Source organism: Euleptes europaea, chromosome 2 (genome assembly GCF_029931775.1).
Source record: "Euleptes europaea isolate rEulEur1 chromosome 2, rEulEur1.hap1, whole genome shotgun sequence".
Taxonomy (NCBI): Eukaryota; Metazoa; Chordata; class Lepidosauria; order Squamata; family Sphaerodactylidae; genus Euleptes; species Euleptes europaea.
In genome coordinates this window covers 119864296-119887123 of record NC_079313.1, presented here as the reverse complement: position 1 = coordinate 119887123, position 22828 = coordinate 119864296, and the positions used below count along the sequence as shown (strand labels likewise).

Here is a 22828-nt window from a genome sequence, read left to right as displayed (position 1 = left end):
GTCTACATTTTTTTAATTCTTCTGAGTATGGATTTTTTGAAGTGATAATTTTTTGCTTAACTGGTAATTGTGCAGTTTTGATTATGGCTTCAGCACAAACTTGAAACACGCTGCCTTATAAGTGCTAGACACTTACAAACCATTCCTTAGGCTGGGGGCCGAATTGTCTTAGGAGACGGTGTGACCCCTATGCCGTCGTCTGTGCCACTTGTGGAGCTGCCTTTGGGCAGCTTTCAAACCCCCTTCGCCCCGAAAATGCCTTCTGGGGTGCATCCTCTGGTAATCATCATAACTATGGAAAGAGGTGATCTGTAACTTTAGAAGACGATTGTGCTCATTCATAGCAAAATTGGTCAGATTTTCTTATGGCTAGCTGCAGAAATAAGGGCGACAGAAAGGTAGTTTTAATACAGATGGCAATAAGCTCTTGAAATTTGTTTTTATGTGCTTTCAAAAGAATCTTATTTGTAATACTTATCTGTTTGGGATATGCCTTGGCTGCCACTCCAGACATCTGCTTGAAGTAGCTTGAGGCATTCAGAATAATTGGAATTTGCAACCATTTCAACTTGAAAATTTCTCCTCCTTTACTGCTTGGTTAAGTTCTGTTACATACTCAGGACTACGTTCGCGTTCATGGTTGAGCTGAGCACATTCATGAGCCCAGTTCTCTTCTTGCTTGCTCTTTTTGTTTAATATTTCCATGGCCCTGCCAGTATTCAAGCAAATGGATCGTAATTGTGGAACATAAGGAGTTGTGACAGTCCCTCACTAGTAATAAATAGCTGGTTCATGTGTGTCCTTTATGAAAATGGAAAACAACCCATGCTATAGAGATGTGGTTTGTGTGGCAGGCAACTCCAGGGTCCTATGTTTCCCATTCTTATTCAACTTTCACTGCTCTAAGTTTTTACCACCTGATACGTGTTTTAAAAACAAAACAGGTTGAACAGATGAATTTCCTTTGAGATATAAAGCTTCCTTTTAATCTAAAGGAATGAGAGAGAGAAATGTAAAAAGTAAGAATTTAATTGAATGGCAGACCTGTTACTGAGGTCTTAACCCCCTCCCCCCAGAGATGAAATATTTTCAATGAATTACTCTTTCTCTCTCTCTCCCTCTCTCTTTTTCCCCCTCGAATAGAAACTATGTTCCAGCTTCCTGTCAACAACCTTGGCAGTTTAAGAAAAGCCCGGAAAACTGTGAAAAAGATACTTAGTGACATTGGTTTGGAATACTGTAAAGAGCATATAGAAGTAAGTATGATCCTGGAGCTTTTGACATGCTGTCAAATGTAAGAGCTCCATCTTCTGTGGAAGACATTTTAATTAAAATCTTTTCCGGAGAACTATGGGAGTTGGGCTGGTGTTCAAACAGGATAATTTGATCTCTGACTAATCACGCTCTTGAGCCTTAATTCTGTCTAGCTATCACATTTTTACCCTGCTTTTCCTCTGAAGAGCTCAGAATTTCATACATGGCTCTCCCCTCTCCCATGTTATTTTCACAACAACCTTGTGAGGCGGGTTATGATGAGAGAGAATGATTGGACTTCATGGCAGAGTGGGAATTTAAACCCAGGCCTAGTTCAGCACTCTAACCACAACGCCACACTGTCTCTTAACTGGACTTCTCCATTGACCTTCATAAAATGTGTGTGTCAGTAATTTGTGTTCATGGAGGTGACCTGTGAGTCAGCCCACAGATGGCATACTTGCTTGCCCAAACAACTCTCTTGTGATGGTGGAGTGGGCAAATGTGCCCTCTTCCATCACACACATAGCAACATAAGGTATTCCCTATGGAGGCATGTCAGCACAGCAGCTGAGTTTGCACACCCTTTTAGTCCTTTTATTGGACTAAGCTCGCCTGTACATGGAGTGGCCACATCACTGGCTACATGTGTAGTGGAGGGGCATACTGACCTGCTGTTCTGCCACTGTACTATCTGCCCGAGTGAGCATGAGAATTGAGAGACAGATCGGTTGTTAAGAAATGGATGGGGCTGTTTCTAAATCTGCAAAACTTGCCAACCTTGAGATAAAGAGATGAACTATGTGTATCTTAATTCACAGTGGGTAGCCGTGTTAGTCTGTCTGCAGTAGTAGAAAAGGGCAAGAGTCCAGTAGCATCTAAAGTATCTGAAGAAGTGAGCTGTGGCTCACGAAAGCTCATACCCTACCAGAAAATATTTTTGTTAGTCTTTAAGGTGCTACTGGACTCTTGCCCTTTTCTATGTGTATCTTCTAAATGTGACATTGTGAGTTGGATACTGTGTTCTGGAAATGTAGTATTTCACACTTTTGTAGTGGAGATCCAACGTTTCCTACTAAATTATGGCTCTGCAGAATTATATATACTAAAATGTTTTGAAACTACAATAGTAGATACTTACCAAAGTTTGAGAGAAATGTAGTTGTTAGGTGGCTTATTTTTATTTGTAGATAAATGTGTAAAAAGATCATGTTACATAGTCCAGTTCTGTTGTTTCTAAGTTCAAAATGTAAAGATAAAGCTCTGCATTGTGTGTCTACTAGAATTTTCATAATTGCTATATAAATTCACAGCTGTAACTGGTTTCATTGAACACTTTAAGCAGCAAACCCTTTTGAAAATTGGGCAAATCTTAAGACACTAGAGGTCTAATTTTGATTACATATTTGAAAAATTCAGGCAGAGATCTCACTACATCTGCAACCCTTCACTTGAATATCGCATTAATGGTTTAAAAAAAAAACATCAGCCCACAAAACAATGACTGCTTCTGCAAGTATCTCCACATATGGCTGTTCTAGAATGGGCAGTGTACTTGCTTAGAAGGAATTTTTGCATGTTCTGAGCAAGGGACTATTACTTGATTGTAGTAGGTGTTCTAAAATTAAACTGGTCTTGTTGGGGGAACATTTGGAACAGGAACGAGCCAAAATTCAGCACTTTAAACCCCACTGATTCCAGTGGGGGATCTGAGTACATTTCTTCTATTGAAATCAGTGGATGATTAACTTGCAAATTAGCGAAATTGGTTTACTGGGGCTTTTTTAAGACAATGCATTTGTGTTACATTCTCTGGGACGTTGTTGAAGACTTCTACTTAAATGTGCTTACTGTAGAATGTTTCATGAATTTTCAGGAACTAAGATATGAATGTGCAGTCAGCTTTGGGCTTTTTATTTTTATTTATGCTCTTGCCAATCCTGTCCCTCTTTGTAGGATTTTAAACAATTTGAACCTAATGACTTCTACGTGAAAAACACTACATGGGAAGATGTTGGATTGTGGGACCCTTCACTTACAAAAAATCAGGTTAGTAATAATAGCTTATGTGAAAGTTTCTTAAATCTGCAACTGGTTACTTTGAAAGACTATGAACATTTGTGGCTTAACTGCCCAGTCCTGTGCCTGCCTGTATTGAAAGAAGTAGGTTCCTCTGACTTCTATAGGAGGAAATCCCCAGTAAATGTGAATAGGATTTCAGACTCGGGGAGGGGAGCAAGAGAAGAGGGGGTTGCAACCGTAAGAGAAGTGCACTTTGCTTGATGGGGCATTGCAGCTTCAGTAGAATGCACAAGTACAGACCGCCAAATAAGAAAATTAGCCACAAGCAGCAACTTTTGTGGCCTTTTCAATTTGAAAAGTTAGTGTTCTTAATAAACTATTGTACATTCTTCAGAAATGCAGGTTGTTTGAGCGTGTTAAATGCCACAGAATTGAGAATGTGGCAGCATCTTTTTTATTACAGCAGCTTCTGTTAGAGTAATTACAGTGTGTATTAGACTGGAATTTGGTGAAATTTGAAGGCTTCCCGAGTGTTATGGTGTCACAGAGCTTTCGCTAGAGAGATGGGGAGTGAACAACAGAGCACAAGCAATTGGTCTAGATTGAAAACTTGGGTTTTTTGAATAAATGTAAAGTTTGGCTTCTGTATTCTTCTGTAGCTTGTATTACCATGATGGACAGCCAGGACTAATTTTCAATCATTTCCAAAAACAGTCAGTTTGGACAATTACTTATTCAGATATTTCAGGTATCTGAAGAAGTGAGCTGTGACTCTCAAAAGCTCATGTACCCTGTCAGAAATTTTGTTCGTCTTTAAGGTGCTACTGGACTCTTGCTCTTTTCTTCTGCTACAGACAGACAAACACAGCTATCCCTTGTGGACTATGTATGTAATTTATGTAACCAAAATACTCATAATTTAGTGTATGCTGTACTATAGTCTTATTAAGAGCCACTGTGACTTCTAAGAACTTCAGATGTATGCAATAGGTGCATTTGAATTCTGGCAGTGAGAAAGGCAAGGCCTTACCATTTAATTTTATGAATGAAGAATGGGCTGTTAGTCATGTACCAAATGTTAAATCCATAGAGCATTTAAAGTCTGGTTAGGATCATGAGGAAAATGGCAGTAACTTCTGTTTTCTTGAAGGTCTGAGCTTAATTTTTACAAATACATAATTTAAAACACGTGGTAGTACCATGAGGAAAGTCCTTTCTGCTTCATATAAAATATAGTTGGAAAGCCATTGCAATCCTATCTTATATACATCTAGCTAGTTCTTTAAGCCCACTGGCTTAATATGCAAAATAATTACTAAGACTCCAAATACTTTGAAATTATCTTATTTAGTGAAAAGTTGTGATGCACATTAGAACAAACTATTTCAGCCATGAAGTCACTAAGAAGCTGATAGAATGTTTGTATTTGAATAATACTTACTTTGCTAAGAAATGTAACAATTATGATTTTTTGTGCAATACTTAAAGGTGTTTGTCTGTTTTTATTTTTAAGGATTATCGGACAAAACCTTTTTGCTGCAGTGCGTGTCCCTTTTCCTCGAAGTTCTTTTCAGCTTACAAAAGTCATTTCCGGAATGTTCATAGTGAAGACTTTGAAAACAGGATTCTTCTTAATTGTCCCTACTGTACTTTCAATGCAGACAAAAAGACTTTGGAAACGCACATTAAAATATTTCATGCTCCAAATGCCAATACACCAAGTAGCGGCATCAGCACTTTTAAAGATAAAAACAAGCATGATAGCCTTAAACCTAAGCAGGCTGACAGTGTAGAGCAAGCTGTTTATTACTGTAAGAAGTGCACTTACCGAGATCCTCTCTACGAAATAGTTAGAAAGCACATTTACAGGGAACATTTTCAGCATGTTGCTGCACCTTATATAGCAAAGGCAAGTGAGAAATCACTTAATGGGGCAGTGTCCTTGAGTTCTGGTACCCGAGAGGAGGGTATGATTCACTGCAAACGATGCCTTTTTATGCCGAAGTCATATGAAGCTTTAGTACAACATGTTATTGAAGACCACGAGCGTATAGGATATCAGGTAACAGCAATGATAGGGCATACAAATGTGGTGGTCCCAAGATCCAAACCTTTGATGCTAATTGCTCCAAAACCCCAGGATAAAAAGCCTATGGGACTTCCTCAAAGGATGGGGCCCCTGTCCCCTGGAAATGTCCGGTCTCTTCCATCACAGCAGATGATGAATCGACTGAATATACCAAAGCCTACATTAAATTCTGGAGGAGTTAATATGATGTCTAATGTTCACTTACAGCAAAATAACTATGGAGTAAAATCAGTACCACCAAGTTACGTTGGTCACACAGGGGGAAGGCTAAGTTTAACTGGTAGCTCTCCAGTCTCCTTGTCCCAGCAGCCCCAGTCAATGAAGCAGTATCCTCCAAGTGGAAATGGAAGACCGTACCCCATGGGAGGGGAACCAAGATCGCAGGCTACAGCGAGATACTCTCTTCAGTCTGCCAACACATCTTCGCTTTCATCAGGATCACTGAAACCAACATCGTTAGCTCAATCTCAGGCAGCATCCAGAGTATTAGGCCAGTCCACACCCAAGCCTCTTGGAGCTGGTGCTACAGGTGCCTCTGCTGTAAATACTTCCTCAACTCAGAAATGGAAAATTTGTACAATCTGTAACGAGCTGTTCCCAGAAAACGTGTACAGTGTTCATTTTGAAAAAGAGCACAAGGCTGAAAAGGTGCCCGCTGTTGCTAACTACATCATGAAGATACACAATTTCACTAGCAAATGTTTATATTGTAATCGCTACTTGCCTACTGACACGTTGCTTAACCACATGTTGATCCATGGTCTGTCTTGTCCCTACTGCCGCTCAACTTTCAACGATGTTGAAAAGATGGCTGCTCATATGCGAATGGTTCATGTTGATGAAGAAATGGGACCTAAAACTGATTCCACTTTAACCTTTGATCTGACGTTGCAGCAGGGTAGTCACACCAATATACATTTACTCGTAACAACTTACAACTTGAGAGATGCACCTGCTGAATCGGTAGCTTACCATGCTCAAAATACGCCTCCAGTTCCTCCAAAACCACAGCCAAAAATTCAGGAGAAAGCAGATATACCCGTAAAGAGTTCTCCTCAAGCGGCAGTTCCCTACAAAAAAGATGTAGGGAAAACACTCTGTCCCTTGTGCTTTTCAATTTTGAAAGGACCCATCTCTGATGCACTGGCACATCACTTAAGGGAGAGGCATCAAGTTATTCAAACAGTTCATCCAGTAGAGAAAAAGCTCACGTACAAATGTATTCATTGTCTTGGAGTGTATACCAGTAATATGACGGCCTCGACTATAACACTGCACCTTGTCCACTGTAGAGGTGTTGGGAAGACCCAAAACGGTCAAGATAAATCTAATGTGCCCTCTCGGCTAAATCAGTCTCCAGGTGCAGGACCTGTAAAACGTACTTATGAGCACATGGAATTTTCTTTAATGAAGAAAAGGAAAATGGATGATGATGACTCCCCTTCTGTCTTTGAGGAGAAGCCTGAAGAACCTGTAGTTCTCGCTTTAGATCCCAAAGGTCATGAGGATGATTCTTATGAAGCCAGAAAAACATTTCTTACAAAATATTTCAATAAGCAACCCTACCCCAGTAGGTGGGAGATTGAGAAGTTAGCTGCTAGTCTTTGGCTGTGGAAATCTGACATTGCTTCACACTTCAGCAACAAAAGGAAGAAATGTGTTCGAGATTGTGAAAAGTTTAAACCGGGGGTCCTGCTAGGATTCAACATGAAAGAGCTAAATAAGGTTAAACATGAAATGGATTTTGATGCCGAGTGGCTTTTTGAAAACCATGATGAAGAGAACTCTAGAGTCAATGCTAGCAAAACTGTTGATAAAAAAATAAACTTAGATAAAGATAATGAAAGTTCCTCTGACAGTTACGAGAATATAGAAGAGGAATTCAATGAAAGCAATAGTCCTTTTGCAGAATCTGTTTCTAATTCTGGTCATAAAGCCTCTGTTAATAGCATAAATGAGAACCAAGATGAAAGCATACCCAAGGAGGCAACTGAGGAAGTCACCTTAGTGTCTCCAGAAAAAACAGACCAAAAAGAAGAAGAGGGAGACCCAAAACATAAAGACATTTGTATTACAGAACCAACAAAACTGGTAGCTGATGGCTCTGACAGTGAAGGTGACCAAGTAGATCAAGATGATGCTATTGAATGGAAAGACGAAGCATCACCATCTGAAAGTGGACCTGGTTCTCAGCAACCATCTGACTTTGAAGATAACACATCAGAAGTGAAACCGGAACCTTGGACAGACGAATCATCCCACAGTGAAGATGTTAATAATAGCAAACCAGTTGCAGAAACTAAAGGTGTTGCCTCCGAGAGTGATGAAGAACAGACAAAGTGGAAGAATAGTTCCTATGGAAAAGTGGATGAGTTTTGGTCTAAGGACCAGTCACAGTGGAAAAACACAACAGAAATTGAGGAGAATTTGTCAAATCAGCAGATGGAGTGGCAGAGTAGCACAATTGACAGTGAAGATGGAGATCAGTTTGACAGTGTGACTGATGGGGTTACAGAATCAATGCGTAGCGGCCTAACTGGGGTAGAGCTGAGTAGCCAGCAAGCATAAAGCTGTTCAACTCCCTAGCCTCTGTTATCCTCCACTTGACAACTGTCTAAACACTTTCATTACAGGACTGCTAAAGTTCATTGTTACTGGTACTGCCTTTTGAGCGCAAGGTCATCTGGCTAGTAGCTGTGAGGTGGCCATACCAATTCCAGTTCTTATTTCAAAGTATCCTGTTGGCAATTCTCACTTGAGAGTATCTGCTGTGATGAGCACAGTAAACTAATGTGAAAACGGGATATGCTGGTGGCTCCTGGTTGGGCACTGAAGAAAAGTAAAGGTTTATTTTATCGGCATTTTCAACATTTTTTCACTCTGAATATGTTCCAGCTGTATGTCTTTTTAAACATTACCCTTTTCCACATGGTAGTTATAGGGCCAACATACAAGCTACCAGTTCAATGTGTATAGTAGACTCTGGGAAAATTGTTTTTTTTTCATGTATCATTCTGAATAGTTGAAATGTATATTTGTACAGTCTTTTAGACCTATTCAAGTGATGCTTATGCTATTGTTCTTGTGTACCCATCATAGATTTGGTTCCTTTTTTTTTTTAGTGTTGCCCTGCTGTGTAATAAATGCTGTATCTAGTTTACCTAGCAAAAAGCTTGAAACTGCATAGTATGACTTTTGACAGACTTAGTTTTTGCACATAACCTTGTACAATCTCAAAACAGAGGCCAGCGACATAAAAGTATATCTGGACTCTTATTGTATTATAGAATTTTCTTGTTCTTGAATATCCTTGACATTACAACTGATGACTATGAATTTCAGAGCCATTTTCTGAAATCTTTTAAGCTAAAAAAAATCACATGCAAGAAACAAGTTTGCAGCTACTAATTTTGACACCTTTTAGATCTGTATAAAAGTGTACTGTGTTAAAGCAGCATACGGAAATGAGTGCTGCATTTTTGGATATTTAGTTTTATCTTTAGTTAACACCAACATGGTGTTGTATTCATTTATACCATCTAATATATGACACATTGTTGTAGTATGGATAATTTTGTGATCTTTATTTCCCCTTTGTATTCATTTAAGCATCTAAATAAATTGCTGTATTGTGCTTAATGTAAACATTTGCTTTATTACAAGGTCTGTTTTCCTGTTTGTTTTTTTATTGTATTTTGATAAGCTGGTTTCTGTTGAAAGAAAATAATGGGAGTGATTTTGAATTGCTTGTGTTGATGCATTTGTAAGAAAATGAAAAAGAAAAACCTCTGCTGAACCACCCTAATGCCAATCAAACAGTCTGTCAATATAATACTGGCGCTAAAGTCAAAGGATGGGATGGAAATGTCCAAGGCTACAGAAATTTACTGAAGAGTAAATTTAGAGCACCATCCAGCCAAATGTAACCATTTTAAAGCTCCATTGCTTTCAATGGGAAAGTTAAGCATGTGCTTCCTTATTAACTTGCTTCAAAGTACTTTGCAAGAATCACTTTGGGCTTTCTTTGGCACTTTCTGCAAGTAGGCTGTCAGTAAAGCTTGCTGGTCCTAGTGCTTTAATGTGTGAGATTAGTTTTAATATAGGGTTGTGAATGCATGGTATGATAGCTTTGAAGAGGCAGGTGCAGTATTTGTCCGTGGCATCAGAACAGGCAGATGTACACTTACAGGGCGATCCTATGCAGTTACTCTAGTCCAGGGGTCTCAAAACTGCGGCTCCAGAGCCGCAGGCGGCTCTTTGGCCTGTTGAGTGCGGCTCTCCGAACTTGGTTCGGAGCCCCTGCTCTTGCGCCCGCTTGCGCCGGCAGCCGGGCTGCGGAGCCGCGTGCCTGAGAGAGCGGGCGAGTGGGCGCACTGTCTCTCCCCCCCCCCGCCGTGGAGAATGGCCGTGTCCCCCTTTCCCTTGCCCTCAATGGTTGGGAGGCTAAAGCCTCCCCTCCCCTCTAGCCGCACGATTGCTGGGCGGGCGGCTCAGCGGTTCCTGGCCCCCCGCCTATCAGCTGTTGGGCGGGGCGGGCTTCCTTTGGTAGACCTGGCCTCCGGCTGAGTCCCATTGGGAGGCCATGCCTACCCACTGGCTTTCTTGGCAGCAGACCTGGACTCCAAGGAGGGGAAAAAGTCCCCCTTCAGAGGCCAAGTCTACCAATTGGCTTCTATGGGCCTCCGGAGGCCAGGTCTACTGCCAAGAAAGCCAATGGGTAGACCTGGCCTCCCAGTGGGACTCAGCCGGAGGCCAGGTCCACCAATAGCCTTTTATGGCGGTAGACCAGGCCTCCAGATGAGGACTCCAGACGGGGAGGGGGAAATGGCAGGGACTTACAATTTAATTTTTATCAATAAATAAGATCACTATTAAGTATGATATCAAGTTTTATTTAGTGTACCTATAGTTTAATTAAGACTTAAAACTTTAATTAAAGTTTATTAAGTTAATAAACAGTGTACCTACCTATATAGTTTAAGTTTAGGAAATTTGGCTCTCAAAAGAAATCTCAATCGTTGTACTGTTGATATTTGGCTCTTTTGACTAATGAGTTTGCCGACCCCTGCTCTAGTCTAATCCCATTGAAATGAATGGGGTTAGACTGAAGTAACACTCTAGGATTGCACTGCTAGTAACTTAGGAGGGTGTTACAGTGCCTTGGGTGTCTAATATGGTTCATGCGTTTGCCAGTAAATTGTTAAAGCATAATGACATGCCGTCATTGAGCAGTTTCTACTAGGGACAGAAGAGTACTGCTAATTTATGTTTTTCTGCTATAACCAGGTATAACTAGTTATATAGTATAACTGCTATAACTGTGGCACAATTAATAATGGGGGGAGGGGTTTCCAGTGTCTCATTGTTGACTTGGTACGCAACTGTTCTTTAAGTTGGCTAGCCACTGAACAACAAGAAATTTTTGAAGTATCTAATTTTGGTTAATTGTGTTAGAATATGCTGGAGTCAGATTCATGTTCTGTTCTAGGAATAAGTAATGACAAAGAAATAATGGATAATTATGACCTGGGAAAGTTGGTATATTTATATGCATCTCCAGGGAAAAAAAACTACTGCAAAATATAAGGTCTTTCTGAAGTTATGTATTAAATGCTTTTGCAAAGAAGGTAAGTGTTAGCTTTAAACATGAAAGCTTTTTTTGGGGGGGGTACAAACTTGGAGGTACAAGATGATGTTACAACAAAGTGGATAAACTACAGTTCAGAAGTAGCTTGCTGTTCCTGAGCAGCTGATAAATCACATGCACGAAGGCAAAGAATTTACAGTGAAATCCACAAGGGGAGGGAGCGAATGTGCTGAGGAGTTGGCGTGACCACCAGCGTAAATGCCACTTGCGCTGAAGTAGGGGGGATTTACAATGGTGCTGGGGCACTTAACACTGGGTAGCCGAGTGGCAGCGCCACCCATGGGCGCTGGCGCAGCTGTGGTAAGCAGCACAGGGCTCACGCCGGCACCAAAGGAGGTGTGCCTGAGGGGGGGGGCTGGCATTAGTTGCTCCCTGAGCCTTTTCAGCATGGGAACACCCACATTTGCTGGCGCGAACTTACACTGGCAAAAATGTAGGCGCAGCCCATAGAGCTGCACACAAGTTCCATGAGGGTTGAGGGAGCGACTCTGCCGGGTTGCTGGCCATGGTGCAGTAAGCTGCTTAGGAAACATCTCAGCTGCGCTGTGGCTGTGCCATTCCCAGCTGTGATGCAACTAACCTCCCCCCCCCCCGATTGCGTTGTAAATACTACTGAATAAAATGGGACTTACTTCCGACCAGGCCTGTTTAGGAAAGACCCAACAACCCCAACGTACAGGTCACTTTCTTTTCTGACCAAAGTGTTTGATTTTTCTTGCGTTGGTGCCTCATAATGATGCAGTTATGTTTTTTCACTGTCTCAAGTGGGCTCCGATGAGTTAGCTTCAGCGTTTAGAAACTGATTTTGATGTGCAGGCACTTTCAGACAAGCAGTCTCTTGTGGATTCTCAGTGGCTGCCACTCTGAGGACAGTATTATGTACTTTCCACGAGCATTTGAATTGGACCTAAATTTTTAGCATGGTCTACTGCTGTTCTGCTCCATACCACTTACTTGCCTTCAAACTACAGCCATTTGCATTGCAGTTCTAAATTTTTTTTTTAAAGGCTCCATATGTTCAGGGAATCTTTTGCTGGACTGCACAATTAGTCGTTAACCTACAGTACAGGAACATCAGTGCATGTTTCTTGTATCCTATTTCTGCTGCCCCTTAATTCAGCAAGGTTCATTTTTTACGGAAGTAGCCATTGTATGTGCATTTCTGATGATTTGTCCGTAATACTGTCAACATGTACCATTGAGTTCCAGGCAGTCCATCGGCTGCTGTAAGCAAAATCAGCTTGGAAAGTTTGAAGTGAGATATGGGCCCCAAGCTTTAGTTATATCATCTGCAGTGACAGTTGTCTGCATAGTTGCTCTCCTAGGCATATGTGGAACTAATGCCCACACTCCATTCACTTCAGTCAATCAGGATAGCAGATGTGTGCATAAAAGAAAGCACATGCAGATCAATTGCCTCTATTCAAATGAATAAGTAAGTATTTGGTATAGAAGAGCTTCCATAATTTCTTAGGGGCTCAGATTTGGGAAAGGAATAAATACCAGCATACGTGTGAGCCTTAGTGTTTGATGTAGAGGACTCTGTTGATGACAGTTTGCATGTACTGTATTCAGATATGCTTAATACTGTTATGGCTGAGCCTTCAGACAAACCCCTCAAAAAAAAGGAGCAACCTGTAGGGGTGGGGTGGTAGCCTTCCTATGTATAAATTATGTATTTTAACATCATTTAGATGGCATCCTGCTACAACAAAACACTAAACACATTTTCCAGAATTTTATTTGTACCATTCAAACTACATTATTATAACAACTTTAAATACCTGTGAAATGGACTCTGTTCACTTTTGAATTCCAATATGATGTCACTCTAGCCCTATGCAGACAATCTGTCCTCATTTTGACTGTGCACTGGGAGGGACAGCAGGTAGAAGGTTGCACACACACACCCCGGCCAGGACAGCAGTCATTTGTGCAGTACAAACACGGAAGAACAGAGGAAGTGTCTGTGCACACACTTCCTGCGATCAGCAAAACTGCTTTCTAAACACTGCTGAACATGGGGAGAGAATGTACATGTGGACATTACTCCCACGCATTTATACTGTGCTGACAGCTCATCAATAGTGCAGAGGTGGGGGTGGGGGCCACTATGATTGTGCCCACTTTCCCTTTCTGTGTATTCCGTCAACATGCCAGGATGGGTTGTCTATGCATAGCTTATGAGAGCTGCTTTCAGAATGGGATTTTGGCACTGTACAAATTCAGAATCATAACTGAAGCATCTTCTGTCTAGATAGACATCTCAAATATGCTATCTCCTGATGCTTGTATATGCAAACATGTCTCATGACACAGAAACAAAAAGCAAAGAGATAGTTAGCAATGTGACATTCAAATGTCAGTACCTGCACAATTTGTACGTTAATACTTCCTCACAAACTAGGACTCTTACTCATTTGTGGAAAGGAAACGCATACCAAGTCATCCAGGCTCCTATGCTTGGACATTACGATAAATAAATTTTTTAGTGTTGACTGAACAGTGGTAAAATCAAGGTCGATAGTGCTCTGCCTGCAACAGGAGGAGGGAGAGAACGTGCAAGCATTGACAACATGGTTTGTCGTAGGCATGAAGTCTGAATGCAGGTGATCATCAGTGGTTAAAAGCTAGGACTTCTTTATCAGGATGATCTGGGGTTTTTTTTTATAGGCTAGCATACTAAATTAGTTCTCCTGGTCTAGATTGCTATTCAAAGCACATGGTAGAAAAGCTGCCATTCTCTCCCCCACCCCACAACCTTTAGTCTAACTTTCTACTCTGTATAGTGCTACAGATACCTTTAGACTGATTTGACTAAAACGCTACAGATAACTTAAATGCAGAACTAATGACTTTGATATTTGCTACATATGTACTTGATAGGAAAATAGTCTTCAGTTCTGTAAAGTTCTGGCAGGCTGTAACTGTGCTGTGGAGATGAGGTGCATTTCTGAAACAAGAACAGAAGAAAAAGCAATTCTTACTAGGCTGGCTGCCAAGCCATTAAAGCAATTTTAATTAAATTGCTCTTAATTAATTAATTAAATCAAATGTACATGATACAAAACATCAGTGGAAGTGCTTTTTGAACATCAAGAAGGAAACAAATTCAGGGATTCCAATTACAGCAACAAACCTTAGCCAAAGATTTTTAAGAGAATTTTCCAGGCCTATCAATGTTACGGAAGATCCCAAGTATAAAAATATGTCATGAAATTTACTTCAGCTCTGAATTGTCAGCTTGAGTTGCCTGGGGGTTGTGCTAGTTATTGGCATGAGTGCTGGAAACAGTTTCATCTGCCAGGACATTTGAAGGCAAAATAATTTGCCAGCAACTGTGGCAGGCATCTTCAGAGTAGTAACACTGTCCTACTCTGAAGATGCCTGCCACAGTTGCTGGCGAAACGTCAGGAAAGAAAATTCCAAGACCACAGTTACACAGCCCGGATAACCTACAAGAACCAATGAACTCTGACCGTGAAAGCCTTCGGCAAAATAATTTGTTTTGCTGGTTGGGAAAGGAGTGGTACATGGGTATGATCTCTGGTGGTGGTGAACGTTTCTAGGGTCCTGTTGTTTTTGCTTTTGATGAAATCCCTTTGGGCATGTGGATTGGGCAAGTCTGCATAACACAGTGCTTTTGCTTCTCAACTGTACATCCAAGTCAAAGGTAAGTTCAGAGTGCTGCGATGGGTGGGTGTGTTGACCTAGTCTTCAGGCTTTCAGTCATCCCACCCTAAATCCTGTATTAACTCAGGGAATTGCTTTATACCCTCACACCATTCTGACTTGGAGAGGCTGGCTTGCATCCTGCTGAAAACATCTGCTGACAGAAGCGTTTCCATCAGTAGAATGTAACTTCTTTGCCCCCACCCAAAATGCCCATTGAAATGCCTTCAGGACCTACAGGAGGAGAAGATTGACAATCATCCTGCTTGTGTCGGTTGAGATTATTGGAAGGATCCAACCAGTTAAGAACCAATTAGAACTAGGGGTGTTGTGAATTTCTCAGTGAATCGGTTAGCAGTTCAGTACTCGCAATCAGACTGTGAACCAATTGGAAATGTTAGGATTGCCCTAAGGAACTCAAACAGCTGTTGAACAAGTTTGCAGCTGTCTGTTGGTCAGCAGCCAATTCACAGCTGATCAGTAATCAACAGGGAGTTAAGTTCTGATATGCATACACCAGCAAAATGGACAGTGAAGTTGCAAAAGTGACAGACGAGAGCAAGCCGATTTCTCTTTCCCACTCCAAACTGCACACTGTCAAAAGCAATGCTTTTAATCTCTGCGTTGTAAAAGGGAGAGCAAAGTGCTTTTTTCTCTCCTCTGCAGCTGCAGCTGACAGCTTGGGATGGGGAAGAGAAGGGAAATCAGATGACATTTTGATTTCCCCCCCTTGCTAAATTTGCTGCAGCTCTAATTCTGGGAGGCAGCAAAATTTCCAGAATGTAAGATCAGAAGAACCCAACTCCCCCATACAAAAAGCTTCGCTGGGTACAGAGCAAAATTAACCCAGCTGAAGATCAGAACCTGAGTCCCCCAGATGATCCCTCATGAGTTCGCTTCTGATGGCTGTGAGTTAAGAAGGAGAATTGGTTTTTCTATACCGACTTTCTCTACCACTTAAGAAAGAATCAAACCAGCTTACAATCACCTTCCCCTCCACACAACAGACACCCTGTGAAGTAGGTGAGGCTTCGTGTGTAGGAGTGGGGAAATAAGTCCAGTTCACCAGATTAGTCTCCGCCGCTCAAGTGGAGGAGTGGGGAATCAAACTCGGTTCTTCAGGCTCCACCTCTCCAAACCACCATTCTTAACCACTACACCACGCTGGTTAAGTGTGCTGCAACTATATACAAACAGGTTGCTTAAGAGCCCATTGATTAATTGGTTGTCTGATCACCATTGGCAAACATGAAGTGAGCTGATCTGGCAGGTGTTTGAGCATCCCTAATCAGACTCGTATCAGCTACATTTTAAAAGTCAAGTTTAAGTAAAATGTGTAAGCTGTACGTGGTTAGGTCATGGAGGCCAGCAGATTTTACAGGGTCAAACCTCAAAAGGACCTGACCCATCTGAATAATTCTCATTGCTTTGATTCTGCACCACAGAGATCACGTTACTGGGAAGGAACATGGAAAACAAACACATTTCAGAACTGTTCGTAGAGACTGAAAAGAGCCATAAATTCACATAACCTGAATTTCTGGTATTAAACTGAAAACCTCCATTGGCTATTACTGGACTGTGTCTACCTATACCTGCACAAAATACTGTTGTTGTTTGTTTGGTCATATTCCTCTCTGTCCTGGAAGCCCCTACTGACCCCTGGGAGTATTACTGGAAAAAACCAATAAAATGCATTTCAACCGAGATAAATGTCAAGTTCTGCATTTAGGTAGGAAAAATCAAATGCATAATTATAGGATGAGGGAGACTTGTCTTAGCAGTAGTGTGTGCAAAAAGGATCTTGGAGTCTTAGTAGATCAAACACTGAACACGAGTCAGCAGTGTGATGCGGTAGCTAAAAAGGCAAATGCGATCTTGGCCTGTATCAACAGAAGTATAGTGTCCAGATCATGCAAAAACGCTCTGCTCTGGTTAGACCTCACCTAGAGTATTGTGTTCAGTTTTGGGCACCACAATTTAAGAAGGATGTAGACAAGCTGGAACATGTCCAGAGGAGGGCAACAAAGATGGTGAGGGGTCTAGAGACCAAGTCCTATGAGGAAAGGTTGAAGGAGCTGGGTATGTTTAGGCTTGAGAGGGGATATGATAACCATCTTCAAGTACTTGAAAGGCTGTCATATAGAGGATGGTGCCGAGTTGTTTTCTGTTGCCCCAGAAGGTCGGGCCAATGGGTTGAAACTAAATCAAGAGTTTCCATTTAGACATTAGGAAGAATTTTCTAACAGCGGTTCCTCAAGGGAACAGGCTTCCTCAGTAAGTGCTCCTTCTCTGGAAGTTTTTAAGAAGAGGCTAGATGGCCATTGTCAGTAATGCTGATTCTTTGACCATAGGCAGATCATGAGATGGCATATTGGCCATTTTGGGGGCATGGAGTAGGGGTCACGGGGGTGTGGGGGGAGGTAGTTGTGAATTTCCTGCATTGTGCAGGGGGTTGGACTAGATGACCCTGGTGGACCCTTCCAACTCTGATTCTATGATCATTTCTGGGATTGCAGGAGCTGCACGATAGAATTGTGTGGATTAGAGAGCTGTTGTAAAGAGAGTGTGATCCTTCTCTATCAACAAAACTATTTTTTACCCTCTTCTCTCTCTGTCCATTACACTAATGTGTCTCAGAAGGAGCTGCCACAACACAGGAATTCAGAAGAAAACCAGTGTGCTGTGCATATATGGTTGGGAATAGAGGGCACTCTGGATGCTGGGTGGCATATTTCTTTATGGTGAAATCTGTTGCATTAGTAAACAGTGAAAAGCTAGCTAACTTTATCATTAGGATTCCTAGAGCTAAGCTGTTGAATCCTGGCAACCAAGCAGAAACTTTTCTGGCTACTATGGCGTGATGTGGACGTTGGGTAACTACTCAAGGTGCTTCTCTGAGCTCCCGCCCTTCAAAGAATGGATACCATTCTTTTCCCTGGAGGTGTAGAGCCTCTGCCTTTGTGTGTTTATTTTTAATTGAGGGGGGTTGAGTGTGAGAGGGGCTCCACCACTGGTCCTTACAAAGGACTAGTGGACCTCATGGAGTACCGTTGCAGCCCCCAGGGTTCCTAGACCCGTTTGGAAAAATATGCTCTAGGTAGGTCAGGGATGTAGTGCAGTAGAAACGAAAGGAGGGTTTGGGTATTCTTTGAATTAGCAAATATGGCATTTTATATACAGACGGCATACTTTTGCTATCCAAGTGATGCCTTAACTTATCCAGGAGACAGCTTTGTGGAGTGGGGGGAACTCAAGTATTTACACAATTGCTCTCGCTGGAGCCAAACAACCCTATGTAAAGTGCACAGACATCCTGCAAGGCTTCTTGCACTATACTTAGAATACAGAGGGTTCACACTCCTTAAGACTACACTTATATTTACTACTACTGAGCCCTGATTTTAATGTCAGTGTCATGTTGGCAAGACAAAAGCACTCCTCTTGGCACTGTGCATCTGTATGACATCTGTTTAAACTGGGCTACTGCCCATGCAAAGCAGCTCTGTAGACTTAGAATCGCAGCTCAACACCTGTCTAGGCTCTCTGTTTCTGGCATGCTTGGTAAGCACCTATGCTTTGCATAGGTAACAACCCTGCTGAAACAAGATGCTGTGTGAGCACAAACTGCCCTGGGGGAGTTCTTTGCCTTACCAGTCTCATGTTTAAAGGAGTCTTCACAATAGTGAGAGTTCTTAAATCCCTAAAGAACACATTATGACAAACACCACTTCAATTTTACAACAACAACAAGTGACCTTAGGTCATTGTTGGTTGTTGATGAATCCTGTGAAAATGTTTAGTCTTTCCACTATAGGGGGTAAACATAAGAAATACATAAAGTAGGGGGAAGAAATGTTATGTGACCACTTTAGCCCTCCTAAGCAAATTAGATGTAAAAAGTTGATTGTTGAAAAAAAACAGGCATTTTGATGCCCTGGGCAAATACTACAATAAAATCTTTCATCTTACTGTAGGCATAATGGCCCTTCTATCTTCTCCAGACTCTGAAGTCTCACTCTTCCCAGCATTCCCATTCAGCCAGCTATCTCCTATTGGGCATCAGAACCTGTTACCTTCTCTCAGACAGACAGCGCATTGAGGTGGATAAGAGCGGCAGACTCTAATCTAGAGCACCACGTTTGTTTCCCCACTCCTCCACATGAAGCCTGCTGAGTGACCTTGAGCTAGTCACAGTTCTCTTAGAACTCTCTTAGCCCCATCTACCTCACAAGGTGTCTGATGTGGGGAGGGGAAGGCGATTGTAAGCCGCTTTAAGACTCCTTAAAGGTAGAGAAAAAGCGGGATATCAAAACCATCTCTTCTAATGCGTTGTTGCAAATACATGCACTTTTCTTTACAGCTAGGCCATCAGTGCTATGTTTGCCACTGTATGATTAGTGAGCTCTAAAATGACACTGGGCAACATATGTCATTGGTCTCGTGCAGCAAAATGCCATTTCCCTGCAAAGCATTTCCAGATGGTGGAGATATGGCTAGCTCTAAGGAAACACGCTATGCAGAACCTTCCCCCAGTTATCCCTCTCTAGCCAATCAAACTTTAACACTCTACTTATCTTACTTGTGTAACTACTCATTACAAGACAAAGATGGGACTCACAAATTTCAATTTGCCTTGTAATGATAAGAGGTGGGGATACATGCAGGGGAGAATCTGTAGGAAAGGAGTTTCTTTGCATGGGTGTGCTTAGCACCCATTCTTCCAAAGCCAGGCTATGAAACTAGAAGACCAGATGAGGAAAAGGGAGTGGTGGCTTGGGGCCATGCACAGGGGAGAAACAAACATGCACTGCCTGCTGATTCTGTCCTTCAAATCCCCCCCCCCAAATAAATGCAGATTCAGGATAAGCATTTACCAAGGTAATTGCCTGACCTGCCCATAACTGAAAATAGTACAGAAGAAACAATCAGAAGGCAAGATGTGAAGGATGGAGACTACATTCTCTTATTCACATAATTATGCTCATATCTTAATTGGGCCTGGAAAGCATGTTCGCATTAGCCAAAAATACATTCTTCTACCCCAAAGACTGTACCTTACATTTTTAAATAAAGTGTTCGGCTTTCTCCCCACCCTCCCAAGCTGTAAATATTACATGTTGCTGACTGTGTAGGAAAGCCTCATTTTTCAGAACTGCCAGCATAAATGTCCATGCCTGAGGAAGAAGACTTGCCTTCTCTGGCTGTTAGGATAAGGTTGACTGTTGCAGAAATTTTGTATTTGGCTGCTTCTCGTTGTTGAGTAACTCACTCTTAAAATAGTGAAAAAAGCAAAGTTGGTTAGCAAAGGATAACATAAGTTCCCTGAAAGAAAGGAATTCACCTTCAGACAAGACAATACACTCTGGTCCAGTACAATGAAGGAGGGGCAGGATGACACTGCCCAGTGTTGTTTAAGATAAAACCGGAGTCAAAGGTAACATGTCTGGCTGCAGATCCCCTGAAAGGTCATTTTCTGGGTGAATTCATGGGAAGTGCAAGAAGGGGAAGTAGCAGATGTTTAACTAAGGAGAGGAATAACGGAGCAGCACAAGGACTGGCCCCCATCCCAGGAGCCTTAAAGTCCATTTGGCTTCTGAACGTCCAGCAGGCTAGTTCTACCTGTACTCAGCATTTTCTTTGCAATCGTGAGGATTAGAAGCTTGTTACATTCTAAACAAAAGCAGAATGCCTCAGGATGTGCTGAACCCAAACCTGCAGAAGTGGACTTTGGGCGATATCGTCATTGACTTGGGGAAAGGGAAGGGTGCGCTTAAGGTAGAAAAGGAAATCTGCTAGTTCTTGTTCCTGGTGAGCATTTTAAAACCCATGATTGTGGCATGAGATACTTTCCTGGCTTCAGCTAACAAATCTACTCACAAAACAGAGCTTGTCAAAAGCATAATTTGGTTTCTGTGTTTTCACCCACAATTGGAATTAAACACAAGAATCTGAGACCTGGTTCAGGAGAATGAGGTGATAGAATGGACTTTACCAATATTGTAATATTCCCCTACATTAAAAGCTCCTGGAAAAGTGAACGCCAACATGGCAAACCAAGTGAAGTGATAGTTCAGTTAGCTGCGTTGGTTTCTAGTTTTTATGTGAAGGAACGTTCACAGCTGGAATTCACCACTTAGCAGCCTAAAGAGTAGCCTATTCTACCACCTTAGGACTTTGCTACGTCATTCTTCTGCATGAGTGAACCAGGTATCGGTTACAAGGAATTGTCCAGGCTTTGTAAGAGACAGCAAGCAGGGAAAGAAGCGCTCCTAAGCTGAAAGAGGAAAGTCCCATTTGAGGATGGGAGGGCAGTGTAAACCTGCTCAACTACCACTTGCTTATGGAATGCCTGTTGTAAGACTCCACTGCTGCCTTCAGAAATTAGGAGGAGAGTATGGGGTAACAAGAACATCCCAGGAGGTAGATATTAAGTCTATCTTCTCCTATTCAGAGCTTGCTTTGCAAACAGTTCCCTTTTATTTTTGCCCTTGGAACTTTCTCCTACATAGATTTTTGAAATGGAATTTGCTAGGGACTTTCAACTTATGCTACCCCTGGGCCAGTGGAGCCTACCATTGAGAATTCTAGACATGTATAACAAGAAAATCCATGTTTATAGTATATGTACAAAAATGAATTGGACCCCATGTAAATGTTATGAACAGAACTGTGACTCCCCCCCCCACACACACACACCAACAGCCTGACATGCCCTGCAAAATGCTGCTCCCAGAGACCAGGAACCTTAGGAGCAGTATGGGAGAGGTGAAAGGCTGCCCATCGCAGGGAGAAAAATCAGTGAATATTGCCTCCCCTCCTTGCATGTGATTTTTTCCCCATGGGTTCCAACTTAATGCATACCTTCAAGTCTTGCATTGTGTGAAGAATGCCTACTTAGCAGCTTCAGCTCTGCAGTGGTTGCAGATATCTGGATTTGCATTTGCTTTATACTATGCAGTTTTAACAGGAAGGCTCTTTTTCCTTCATGACAGCTATCATCAAACTATAGCCATAATAAGGGTGAGGGTGAACACTCAATCTGGATTCCCTCATTGTGCAAGAAAATGGTAACAGCCTTCTCAGCAAGCAGATTTAGTGTGGAAGCTGCTTCTCGTCTTGGACAGAATTATTCTGTATTTACTTGGCAGAGCATCCTGTTACATTAAAAGGAAAGAAAATACTCTTTGGTTGCTGCCCTCATGGCTGCAGCTATTCTTCTAAGTCAAGCCCAATTCTCTTATTCCTTAGTAACCACAGATCTGTGCCTAGCTCACCATAATCCGCTGCTCCACCACCATCTTCCCTAGTCTTCTAGCTTCTATCTAAAAAGAGGACTACAGCTCTCTGGTAGAGCTTGTGGCATCTCCAAGATCACCTTAACCCATTAAAAAAGACCCTGCTGGATTAGACCAGTGGTCCATCTAGTCCAGCATCATTTAACATAGCGGCCATCCAGTTCCCCTGGAAAGCAAACAGGATAAACACCAAGGCCCTCCCCTACTGCTGCCTCACAGCTAGGGTTGCCAGGCCGAGCCTGGCACTGGCAGGAGGGTTGGGGGCTAGGATGTAGGGGGGTCATGCAACATCGCTGGGTCAGTTCTGGAAAACCCACAAGTGATGCAAGGTATCTCTAGGAATCACTAGAAATTCTATGGTAAAACCAGTTTCCAGCAAATCCTAGATCCCAGACTGATATGGTGACGTCACTGATGTGGCAACATCACCTGGCAGCCCTACACCCAACAATGGTGTTCAGAGGTTTGTTGTCTCTGGAGGTTCTGGCTGTGGTGGACATACCCCCTCCCCCAGTAGTGAATTCCAATTTAATTACTCATTGAGTAAATAAGTATTTGCTATTGTCTGTTCTAAACCCGCCACAATTTATTGGGTGCCCTGAGTTCTAGTATTATGGAAAAGGAAGAAAAAGCTCCCTCTGTTCACCTCCACTCCATGCATGTCTCTTGCCATGAAAACCCCAAAAAAGGGGTCGCCGTAAGTCGGCTGCAACTTGACGGCACTTTACACATACACACAAAGAGCTACTTGAAGCTTAAAGAATGCCATTCTGGCTGCAGTCTCCAGGCCTCCCGACGAACCAATACTCAGCTTTGCATCAGCCACTTTAAAAACCTGTTGGATTA

At 42.2% G+C, this 22828-nt stretch overlaps 2 protein-coding genes across 3 annotated transcripts in view; one reads left to right on the top strand and one right to left on the bottom strand.

Annotated features, from left to right (window-relative positions):
* ADNP (activity dependent neuroprotector homeobox) overlaps positions 1–8214 on the top strand; it is a 43677-nt gene extending 35463 nt beyond the window's left edge. For both annotated transcript variants that reach the window (XM_056845646.1, XM_056845645.1), the window contains exons 2-4: positions 1144–1256; positions 3211–3303; positions 4790–8214. In XM_056845646.1, the coding sequence (XP_056701624.1) occupies positions 1149–1256; positions 3211–3303; positions 4790–7933 (3345 nt within the window). In that variant the 5' untranslated portion in view covers positions 1144–1148 and the 3' untranslated portion in view covers positions 7934–8214. The remainder of the gene's footprint in view (positions 1–1143; positions 1257–3210; positions 3304–4789) is intronic.
* Positions 8215–13860: 5646 nt separating this feature from the next.
* BCAS4 (breast carcinoma amplified sequence 4) overlaps positions 13861–22828 on the bottom strand; it is a 63725-nt gene continuing 54757 nt past the window's right edge. Inside the window, exon 5 of the mRNA XM_056844883.1 lies at positions 13861–13965. Within this exon, the coding sequence (XP_056700861.1) occupies positions 13861–13965 (105 nt within the window). The remainder of the gene's footprint in view (positions 13966–22828) is intronic.